The sequence below is a fragment of the Sciurus vulgaris genome (genome assembly GCF_902686455.1).
Source record: "Sciurus vulgaris genome assembly, chromosome: 9".
In the NCBI taxonomy this organism is placed as follows: domain Eukaryota; kingdom Metazoa; phylum Chordata; class Mammalia; order Rodentia; family Sciuridae; genus Sciurus; species Sciurus vulgaris.
Genome location: NC_136469.1, coordinates 51,890,619 through 51,902,784, shown reverse-complemented (window position 1 = coordinate 51,902,784; position 12,166 = coordinate 51,890,619). Strand labels below are relative to the sequence as shown.

Genomic DNA, 12,166 nt, shown 5'->3' with positions numbered 1-12,166 from the left:
CAAGCAATCATGAAATTCATCTGGAAGAATAAGAAACCCAGAATAGCTAAAGCAATCCTTAGCAGGAAGAGTGAAGCAGGGGGTATCCCAATACCAGAACTTCAACTATACTACAAAGCAATAGTAGCAACAACGGCATGGCATTGGCACCAAAATAGACAGGTAGATCAATGTTACAGAATAGAGGACACAGACACAAACCCAAATAAATACAATTTTCTCATACTAGACAAAGGTTCCAAAAATATGCAATGGAGAAAAGATAGCCTCTTCAACAAATGGTGCTGGGAAAACTGGAAATCCATATGCAACAGAATGAAACTAAACCCTTATCTCTCACCCTGCACAAAAATCAACTCACAATGGATCAAAGACCTTGGAATCAGACCAGAGACCCTGCATCTTATAGAAGAAAAAGTAGGTCCAAATCTTCAACTTGTTGGCTTAGGATCAGACTTCCTTAACAGGACTCCCATAGCACAAGAGATAAAAGTAAGAATCAATATCTGAGATAGATTCAAACTAAATAGCCTTCTCTCAGCAAAGGAAACTATCAGGAATGTGAAAAGAGAGCCTACAGAGTGGGAGAATATCTTTGCCACTCATACTTCAGATAGAGCACTAATTTCCAGAATCTATAAAGAACTCAAAAAACTCTACACGAAGAATACAAATAACCCAATCAACAAATGGGCTAAGAATATGAACAGATGCTTCACAGAAGAAGATCTACAAGCAATCAACAAACATATGAAAAAATGTTCACCATCTTTAGTAAAAAGAGAAATGCAAATCAAAACTACACTAAGATTCCATCTCACCCCAATTAGAATGGCGATTATCAAGAATACAAGCAACAATAGGTGTTGGAGAGATGTGGGGAAAAAGGTACACTCATACATTGCTGCGGGGGGGGGGGGGTGCAAATTAGTGCAGCCACTCTGGAAAGCAGTGTGGAGATTCCTTAGAAAACTTGGAATGGACCCACCGTTTGACCCAGCTATCCCACTCCTTGGCCTATACCCAAAAGACTTAAAATCAGCATACTACAGAGATACAGCCACATCAATGTTCATAGCTGCTCAATTCACAATAGCCAGACTGTGGAACCAACCTAGATGTCCTTCAATTGATGAATGGATAAAGAAACTGTGGTATATATATATATATATATATATATATATATATATATACAATGGAATATTACTCAGCCATAAAGAATGATAAAATTATGGGATTTGCAGGCAAATGGATGAAATTGGAGAATATCATGCTAAGTGAGATAACCCAATCTCAAAAATCCAAAGGGCGAATGATCTCACTGATAAGCAGATGATGACACTTAATGGGGGGTGAGAGGGGGACAAGAATGGAGGAAGGAGGGACTGTATAGAGGGAAAAGAGGGGTGGGAAGGGTGGTGGCGGGGAGAAAAATAAAATAAAATAAAATAAAATCCTACTCTTTGGGTTCAGAGTGTCCTCAGAGGAAAGTTTTCCCCCAGCTACAGAACTGCTAGGTGGTGAAGCAGGCAGGAGTCTGTGCTCCAGACTCTGGAGTTCACAGGAACTGATCACAACTGACAGAGGGCTGCCTTTCCCACATGCTCTATAGTCCCTTGGGAACAGGAGCTTCTGCATCATAGGTATGGCTGGGTGGCCAGATATTTCCCAGTCAGCCACATTTACCTGCCCCTTCTCAGCCACATTCACCTGACCTCTATACAGGAAATAGCAACGATCAGTGCTTAAGGCTTTCCCATCTCTGTGGAGGATAAGCATCAATGACAGCATGAGAGCAAGATGCTTAGAATTCTTCAGATCTTAAGAAAAGGCTCCTAAAGTCTACATTGGATGCTGTTCCCTGACAGGACACCTTGGATCTACCAGTGTGGGCAGAGAGGGAGTTTGGTGCACCCACTTAAACAGATCATTTCCCTACACACATGTACGAGACCTAACAGTAGTAAGTCTGACATAAAGATCTTGTCCTGGAGTACTTTACAATGTACAAGACAGTATGGTAACGAATACCATCTATGCCTTTCGATTCTTACTGCTCCATTTCATCTAAACCCAGAAATGATTAGAAATCGTTAGTGACCTACTCTAAAAATTCTCTACTACTGTTTAATGTCTCACTCTTTTACATCATGAACACCTCACATTTATTTATTGATGGCTCTTTAGCACATGGCGCACTGGCATATGAAATACTGTTTCAATGAATAGAATGTGATAAAAGTTCTATTGTTCTAGTATGTGCTGCTGTGAACATTCCCCTTTAAAGAAATCCTTAAATAATGCATTTTTTCAAATAAATTCTGTTCTAACGTTCTATTCAGCTTCAACACAAGTTTTATAGTAAAGAAACTAACAAAAGGTCAGTATGTTATCAACATCTGTTTTAGTCAGTTTTTTCATTGCCGCAATCAAAAAACAAGAACAATTTTAGAGGACAAAAAGTTTACTTTGGGTCCACAGTTTCAGAGGTCTCAGTCCACAGATGGTCCACTCCAGTGCTGTGTGCCCAAGGTGAGGCAGAGCACCATGCAGAAGGGTGTGGTAGAAGAAAGCAGCTCAGGACATGACAATCAGGAAGCAGAGAGTGCTCCCCTCCTCAGAGACAAAATACAAACCCAAAAGGCAAGCCTCCAGTGACCCACCTCCTCTAGCTATACCCTACTGTCACTATCAGTGGATTAATGCACTGATTAGGTTAAGGCTCTCATAATCTAATCATTTCACCTCTAAACTGTCTTGCACTGTCAAACACATTAGCTTTGGGGGAATACCTTATATCTAAACCATAATAGCATAGAGCTTCCAGAGTATATAGAAAATGTTAGGTCAAATTATACCATTTTAACAAAACTACACAGGTTGGTTTTATCTGCCATTCCTTACATGGTAAATTGCTATAAATACCTTTACTTATCATTCTTTTATATATATTAGTTAGCATAAGAAAAAAATATTCTAGAACTCTGTCTCCAAGTGCCATACTATGTAATAAGATCCATGTCTTACCAGCATTCATATCCTTAAACTTCTGCTTGAGCTCAGTAGGAGTAAGACGATATTGATCAAGACCATCATTCCAATAGATTCGGTCCAAGACCTGAAGATCTCCCCCAATCAACCAATCTCCCTGCTCCATAACCATCTAATGGGAAGAAAAAAGAAAAGATTATATTCAAGCAGAAATGAAGAATTAAGAACATACCCCTCATACAAACTAAATACATTTGCTATGAACTATTCTCCATCGTAAAGGCAATAGCAAATCTGTTGAGCTGATCAACTGAATTGGAATTGGAGGTGCTAGAGAATTAGAAATTACATTGTGTACTTTTTCTCAAAAAACTTGTGAAACAACTATTAAATTTACATATGAAAGGCAAGAAACCATGTGAATAATGATTTTCTAAGTAACAAAAGCATTCTTTTTGTTGTTGTATATTGACAAACAGAATTTGTAACCGAGTCACCCCAACCCTCTATGTGCTACAACCTTAAATTTCTAAACTATTAACATCATTGACAAAATCAAATTCATACTAATTTGTCAAGTTCATTGACAAATACATCTACATTACCTCAAATTTCCTCCAACTTCACTCATCTTCTTTCCCTGCATCTGAAAGGAGACAGTACACTCCAGGACCTGTCTGTTTTCACAGTGCAGCTCGAGACCACCCTTTGACCCTTTTGGTTCACATGCCAACAGTGCACCTAGTTTCTTTTCAAGCTTCAGCTACTTTTAACTCACAGAAATTTGACCTCAATGCTAACATTCCATACACAATACATTAAGTAAAAAGGGCACTTTGGGAAACTAAGTATATTCCCTTACTTTTATACCAGAAAACATGAAGACCCTGCTGTGGGCTCCTGTAGCAGCCTGACCCCACACTCTCTTGTAAGTAATGATTAATATCTACTCCCACAAAACTCCAAGGGTATAAACATGGTGCCCAGCACGTCCGCAACTCTACATTCCAAGCACCATCACCTAGCTCTGTGCCTATATACATACTTGATATTTGTTAAATGCTTGTTATAGGTGGGGGGTATAGTTAAGTGGTAGAGCATGTTCTTAGTATGTATAAGGCCTTGGGTCCAATCTTCATCACCAAAAAGTAAAAAAAATTTAAAAGTACTTGTTGCACAAATATTTATCTGGTCCAAAATGACAAGCCCACATGCTCACTACACCAATCTAAGCAACAGTCATAATTCTGCAAAATATTAACAATGGAGCAGTTAACATGCAGAAAGTGCCCACATTTTGGCACAAATGTTATTGGCAAATCAAGATAAAATGCAGCAAGGGGTATTAAGGACCTTAATATAGGGGTGGCTCTTGCATGTTGTTCCCCATTGTCTGGCACAGCGCTCCTCTTTCCTGTGCTCAAAAAACTCTGGATTGCGAAGAATTGCCACACGGCGGCCTTCATACATCAGAGCAATCGCTGTACAGCCGTCCAGCCTCTCCTTTTCCTCTTGAGTAGCTGTCAGAACTATAGGCACTGACAAGTTAATGACACCCCCTGCAGGACACAAGAGAACACATGGCACACAGCGTGGATTACTCAACAAACCTAACTTACAGCCACCTCCCACTTCAGTGGACACTTCAAATGACAAAAGGACAAGGGTCCAATGACAGTATTCACTTGGTATCTAGCATAGAAAATCAGGAAAAGGAACAAACTACAAGGGCAGGGAGAACAAGCAATAATTGCGAGAGTCTTTTAAAAAAAAAAGACAAAAATTAAAAGATTCAACACTGTGTAGAGTAGTACTTCTGAAAATAATTCTTCAACCTGGGAGAAAATTTTTATGAGAATTAAAATGTAAAAGAAACCGTTTAACAAGGCAGCATCGGCTGGTTATGACTAACAGTGCCAAAACTATAGCAAGCAAAACCACCATATAAATGGAACTAAAATCTGTTTCAGGAACCTTGCAAGAAAAATTTAAATCCTTATTAAAAACAAAACATAAATGACTACATTTTAAGTGTCAGGTTAATTAAGTAATTTGAATATTCTTTGATTACCACTGCAATAGGAAGACAAAACTGTCCCACAAGTTTGTTTGTTTTTTTTTTTAATAGTCAAAATCAAACTAATGTCTGCCCTTACAGGTCAAGAAATAAAGCAGCAATCAGTGGCACCATTTAGACCAAAATGTGCTCTGAAATAGATCAAAGGCACAGTTTCAGGTTCCAACCGTTCAAGCTGCAAAAGTTTTTCTTAACACATGGTGTATAGTTTAGAAAAATAAAATGTAAATTCATATTTGGACTGACTTATTGAAGAACCCATACTTTTTTGGGAATCATGGAATGCATTATTTGGACACAGATGTACCTACCACCACTAGATACAGTTTAAAATGAAAAGCTGCAACCAGGCATGGTGGTGCACACCTATAATCCCAGCAGCTTGGAAGGCTGACGCAGGCGGATTGCAATTTCAAAGCCAGTCTCAGTAACTTGGTGAGGCCCTGACTCAAAATATTTTTACAAAAAGGATTGGGGACTAGCTCAGTGGTTAAGTGTCCCTGGGTTCAATACCTAGTACCAATTAATTAATTAATTAATGGAAAGTTAATAGGGAGATTTGCACTAAGCCTGAGTCACTACAGACAGTCCACAAAGATGACCAATAATTTCAATAAAAAAAAGTATAATATTTAATCCTTATGTTCTCATAATAAAGTTTTTTGAGGAGAATGATTAATAATATTATTTTCTAACATCAATTTCATTTCCCAGGTAATAGAAGTCATGCATATAAGAACTTGGTAGCAATTTAGTAGGGTTCTAACATTCAAAAATATTTTGTGTAATGTATGCTCAATTACACTAACCAATAGTATATAATATAAAAATAGCTAGATTATTAAGATACTACACTGAATATTAATTCCCTTGGCAATTTTTTTAAGTGCTTTAATAGGAAGAACCACGTGTTTAGTCATCTATTTCAGGATTCCTTAAATTAGATTCCATGGTTCCCCTTTACAAGACTCTATAGCTTCAGTATAGCAAAATTTGGTGTGCATGTGCATGGTTCCAGGAAGAACTTTCCACAGTGATCAGGTGGATGTGACACAGGAAAACTGTATTTGCTTTTACAACCCATGCTCCACCCAAATCTCCAGGTCTTCCCTCTCCCTTTGCAATAAATCACAATGAAAGAAACAAAAATGGAAAAAGGCTCTCAGAGTTCACATGTGTTCAGTACCAAGTAACAGCTTAAAAAAACTACCTCTATTAGCCCATTTTGTCCCATCATCAAAGATATGGAGCACCTATAAAAACTTCAGTATATATACACACACATCATTATATGATATATAATATTATTATAAAAATAACAATTATAACAAAGTAATAACCACATTAGGATTATTAGTATAATTATGTATATGAGTTCTAGATTACCATTTCCAACCTATTTTAATGTACTTGTATCAATTTTGTTGAACTATACTCAGAACTGAAAACCTGGGTTAAGAAGATAGCAATATTTTTTATAAACAGTGACAGATGACTAAAGCTACATAATCTCTCTTCCATACATGGTGCAATTTTGAATATAAAATATCTTACCATCCAGAAGACAATCAAAATGAAGGCACTGCAAGTACTCCCTTTCTCTCATGAAGCCATTCAATGGGGTTGCCCAACCTTCAGCCAGAACCTGCACCCACTGCATATCCACCTAATAAATCGGAAATAAAGTAAAAATTTCAATTTCACATGTATGCATTTATGTACACAAGCAATAAAGGCCTTAGCAATTTAAATTCTTTTTTTTTTTTTTTTTGATACCAGGGATTGAACACAGGGGCACTTAACCACTGAGCTACATCCCCAGTCCTTACTATTTTTTATTTTGAGATAGGATCTTGCTAAGTTGCTTAGGGCCTTGTTAAATTGCTGAGGCTGGCTTTGAACTCTCAATCCTCCTGCCTCAGTCTCTTAAATTGCTGGGATTACAAGAGTGAACCATCATGCACAGGACTTTAATTTTGAAAGTAATGGAAGAAAACATTTTAAGGATGGTTATAGATTTTACATATCTAACAAAAAAACAAGGGCACTAGAAAAATATACATTTCTCCTAATAAATTTAAATAACATAGCCAGGTGTGGTGACAGATCCCTGTTATCTCAGTTGCCTGTTATCTCAGCTACTTGGGAGGCTGAGCAGAAGGATCAAAAGTTCAAGGCCAGCCTGGGCAACTTGGCTAGATCCTCTCTCAAAATAAAACCCAAAAAAGGCTGGGGATATAAAATGGTAGTCACCAGGGTTCAATCCCCAGTACTGAAAAGAATAAATAAATATAAATATATATATATATATATATATATAAAAATAACATTAGACTTCCAAGCATTTGTAATAGACAGCTTTACCTAAATCAGTGGCTTTCATACTTTAATGTATGTCAGATATCTCTGGAAGGTTTGTTAAAAGAAAGTTTCACACTCAGTTTCTGATTCAGTCAGTTTACTCTGGAGCCCAAGATTTTGTGTTATCATGTTCCTCAGAAATGTAACAATGAAAAGTCTGGCAAATATACTTTGATGACCTAACCAAAAGAAATTTTAAATAAAAATATTTACCAAAACCAAGTCCCTCACCCATGACAGAATACCATTCATTTTACAAAGATTATTATTTCTTGAACTTTTAGATTTCCAGCGTTTCCCAACAGAACACTGAAGAACTGATGAACTGTGTATGTCATTGCTGGATATATTCCTTTTTTTTTTTTTTTTTTTTTTTTTTTTTTTTTTTTTGCGGTGCTGGGTACATTCCTTTTTTAACTGAATATTGCAGTGGATCTCAAATAAGAAAAGATGAAGTACTTGGCCAAGTGGACTGCAATGAAATGCAGTCTTCTATTTATTCCCAAAACATGTTGGCCAATGAGTCCTACAGGAAAATCAAATAATGGTAAAGAATTCCCCTGCTTAAATTCACAGGAGAAAATGTATTTATAAGTAAATTTTTTTCACTTTGACGTTTTCCTCTTATTAATTTTTCCTGTATCTTTGGAAGTGACTATTATTTGTCTCTATTAGAAACCAATTCTAGATGGTGTCTGTGGGGATAAATGTTTATGCCCTTGCCCCCAAATTCCTATGTGGAAGCCTTAACCCCCAAGGTGACTATATTTGGAAAAAGTCCTGTGAGAAGGTACAAAGAATGGCAGTGTGCCCTCCAAGTGCACTGCTGACTGAATGCATTTGAGAACCACAGTTCTGGAGAAAATTCACATTTAGAGAAAGTACTATCTTTCTGGGTTTTAGAGTCTGACAAACCTGGATTTATATTCATTCACTCTCATTGTACATGTGTGTTCATTCCATGCAAAGTCATCACTGACAAATTCTGGCTCCTTTCCCACAGGGAGCTACAGGCCTCCCTCCCTGCCGCTCCCCAGCATGTCCTGGATTCTGGTCAGATATCCAGTCACATAAAGTACGTCAAGATTATCATCAACTTCTATCACAGATTTGAGTACTACTTGAAAAGTCCCTCTCCAAGCCCAGTTTTGTTCTTCCTTCTTACTTCCAGATTTGGCACTTTGCTGGATGTTTTGAATTTTTGCTATCTTAGAAGAAAGGCTAGGAAATCCAGCTTTTATTCCACAGTCTTATTCCTTAACCTGTTTTTAAAATATACATAAATGGTGCAACTTAAGATTCTCTAAGATTTGCAAATAAATTAAAAGTTTCCATTTCATCATGCTTAGTTTAATTAGGCAAGTTTCTACTGGGAAAGACCCAAATGATATCATTAGAGCTAAGATAAAAAAATGGAATCATTCTTAATATATGAAAGAGGGCATAAAGTATTGGGCAGGAGATTAGGAAACATGTTTAAAGGAAATATTCATTTTAATTATTATGGATTATTATCTCTTAATATTTTAGAACCCATTCTTTCTCTTAAGCCTAAAAATCTCAAACAATCTTATGTTGTTTGATATTTCAAAATAAATAAATATTAGGACTAAAGCAAATCAAAGCAATGGCAATGCAGGAATACTGTTTCACGGAGTAAACATATTCCCCATCCTGGGAAATTATGATATACACCCCGAGTCTACCACCAACCCTGGCCTCAAACTTTCACCAACCTAACATCAGCACAGAAGGCTGCAACAACTGGATTGAAAAGCAACAGAACTTACTTTATTAATTTTCAGTGCTGGTAATGTTTCTGCATCTGTTTTTGCCAAATGAAGTTTATTTTCTGGTACATACAGTTCTTTCACTTCATAAGAGGCATCGACAGGTACAATATCCTATATAACAAAAGAATAGTTTGATTCAACAATTTGGAGTCCTTGAGAGAGAAAAAGAAAATAAATCACTGATAGACAGTAAAAAGGCAATGTGACAACATACCATGGAAGGATCAATAAATGTATAAAAAGAGTGAAAAATAAAAATAAAAAAAAAACAATTTAGACTTCCCCCAAAGAAATTATAACTATTAAGACAAACAACAACATAAAAAGGGTTTTGAAAGCTGTAGTCCCTCCACTCAATTTTACAAATGTTTGTTGATCTACTCTTGAACAAACAGCATCCCATATGCAAGCTTGTGCCATGATCTAGTGGAAGAGAATAAATTCCTAGAATACACTATATGCCAAAAGTAGGCAACTTCAAATGTGAGGTGATCTCAAATATAATGTAAGAAAAGGAATTTAAAACAAAAGAATTCCTTGAAACATAACCATTTTATTCATTTGCAGATACACCTTCATTAGTGTCACTAAAGCCACCTTTTAATTCATGCAACACGATTTTCCAGAATGTCAGTTTTATTCCAACCATCACAGTTTGAGAAACAGTACTTTTTCATCCCACATGAAATTCAGCCTGAGCCTGATTGTTTTTCTTAGTACTAGGAGAATTGAACCCTGGGCCACACACGCTAGGCAAGAGGTCTACTACCAGAGTTATATCCCTAGCCCAGGCTGGAACTTTTATCAAAGCTCCAAAAACTCATTCGTAGGAAACAATGTCTTTTCCCATTTATCTTATAAGCACATAAATATTTGTGATTACCACATCATAACCATTACACATTGCTCTTAGGAGATCTTCACAAGGCTTTATCACAACACCTGTCATAGTACTAGGAGTATCTTAAATGTATTTGAACACTTTAACTTTTTTTTTAAGCCAAATCAATATGGTAACCTATACAATAAGAACACAAAATGGTACTGTTTGAGGGCTTTTCATACGTTACGTCCAAGCAATATTTTGTTACTCAAATTAAAGCAAATCTCAAGGGAATGAGAAGATAAGGCATAGATGGGAAGAAAATATTTCCCAAAGGCATATCTGATAAATACTATTATACAAAATATACAAAGAACTCTTAAAACTCCCCAAAAGAAGATATCCCATGTTCATGGACTTGGAAGAAATGTCATTATAATGGGCATAATTCCCAAAGTGATATACAGATTTACTGCAATCCCCATCAAAGTGCCAACGAAACAGAAAAATCAATACTAAAATTCATATGAAATCACAAAAGACCCACAACAACCAAAGCAATCTTGAGGAAAAAAGCAGGATGGTTAGAGAGGCTGAAGGTATCATGCTAACAGACTACACAACACACCATCAATAGTAAACAAAACACCATGGTATCAGCATAAAAACAGACAAATAGACCAATGCAAGCTAACAGATACCATGAATAAATCTACACATTAAAACAATCAACCCATTTTTGACAAAGGTGCCAAGAACACACACTGGGGAAAGGACAATATCTTCAACAAATGGTATTGAGAAAACCGGATATCCATATGTAGAAGAATGAAAACTAGAGCCCTATCTCTCATTAGGTACAAAAAAATCAACTCAAGATGAAGTGAAGATTTAAATGTAAGACCTGAAACCATGAAACTATGTTGGAAGAAAACACAGGAGAAATGCTTCATGACAGTGGTCTGGGCAATGACCTTTTTTGGATATGACTTGCAAAGCATAGGCAACAAAAACAAAAATGGACAAAGGGGATTATACCAAACTAAAAGGTTTCCACACAGCAAAGGAAATAATCAATACAATGAAGAGAATGGCAGAAAATATTTACAAAGTAGGCATGCAATGATGGGTTGATATCCAGAATACACAAAGAATTTAAGTATTTTAATAGCAAAAAAAAAAATAAAAATCCTTAAAAAATGATCAATAGACCTAATAGACACTTTGCCAAAGAAGACATACAAGCTGAGTGTGGTGCTGCTTGCCTGTATCCCAGCTACTCAGGAGACAAACGGGAGGATCATGAGTTCAAGGCCAGCCTGGGCAAAACAGTGAAACTGTCTCAAAGTTAAAAAAAATAAATAGACATACAAATAGCTAACAGGTATATATTTTTAAAAAATGCTCAACATTACTAATCATCTGGCAAATCAAAATCATAATGAGATATTACTTCACTCTAGTAGAATGACTATTAGCAAAGAAAAAAAAAAAGGTAAGTGCTAGTGAAGATACGAGCAAAAGGGACTTCTACACTATTGGTGGGCTGTAAATTAGTATAGCTATTCTGGAAAACAGTAAGGAGGTTTCTCAAAAAACTAGAAATAAAACTACCATAGGATCCAGCAATTCTACAACAAGGTACACAAAGGAAATGAAATCAGTATGTTGCAGAAACATCTGCATTCCCACGTTCATTGTAGCAGCATTCACAACAGCCAAGATATGAAGCAACAGAAATGTCCACCAACAGATAAAGCAAAGATGGTATATTTACACAACACAAAACTATTCAGCCATAAAAATAAACAAAATTCTGCCATTTGCAGCAATATGGATAAGCCTGGAGGACATTATGTTAAATGAAACGAGCCACATACACAAAAGACAAATATATGATCTTACTCATTTATGAAATCTAAGAAAGTGGACTTCATAGAAGTAGAAAGGAAAGTAGTAAGTTACCAGAGGCTGAAAAAAGGTGGTGGGAGTGGGTGTGTGGATAAAATTACAAAGTTACAGACAGAGGAATAAGTTCTAGGGTTCTACTGCACATTGCGGTAACAAAAATATATCACATATTTCAAAACAGCTAGAAGAGAGGATTTTGAATGTTCTCAC

General features: G+C 36.4%; 1 protein-coding gene across 1 annotated transcript in view; it reads right to left on the bottom strand.

Annotated features, from left to right (window-relative positions):
* PAPSS1 (3'-phosphoadenosine 5'-phosphosulfate synthase 1) overlaps positions 1–12,166 on the bottom strand; it is a 118,934-nt gene that overhangs the window by 48,665 nt on the left and 58,103 nt on the right. The window contains exons 6-9 of the mRNA XM_079154729.1: positions 9,220–9,333; positions 6,623–6,734; positions 4,345–4,550; positions 3,028–3,163 (exon numbers count right to left, since the gene is read on the bottom strand). Of these exons, the coding sequence (XP_079010855.1) occupies positions 3,028–3,163; positions 4,345–4,550; positions 6,623–6,734; positions 9,220–9,333 (568 nt within the window). The remainder of the gene's footprint in view (positions 1–3,027; positions 3,164–4,344; positions 4,551–6,622; positions 6,735–9,219; positions 9,334–12,166) is intronic.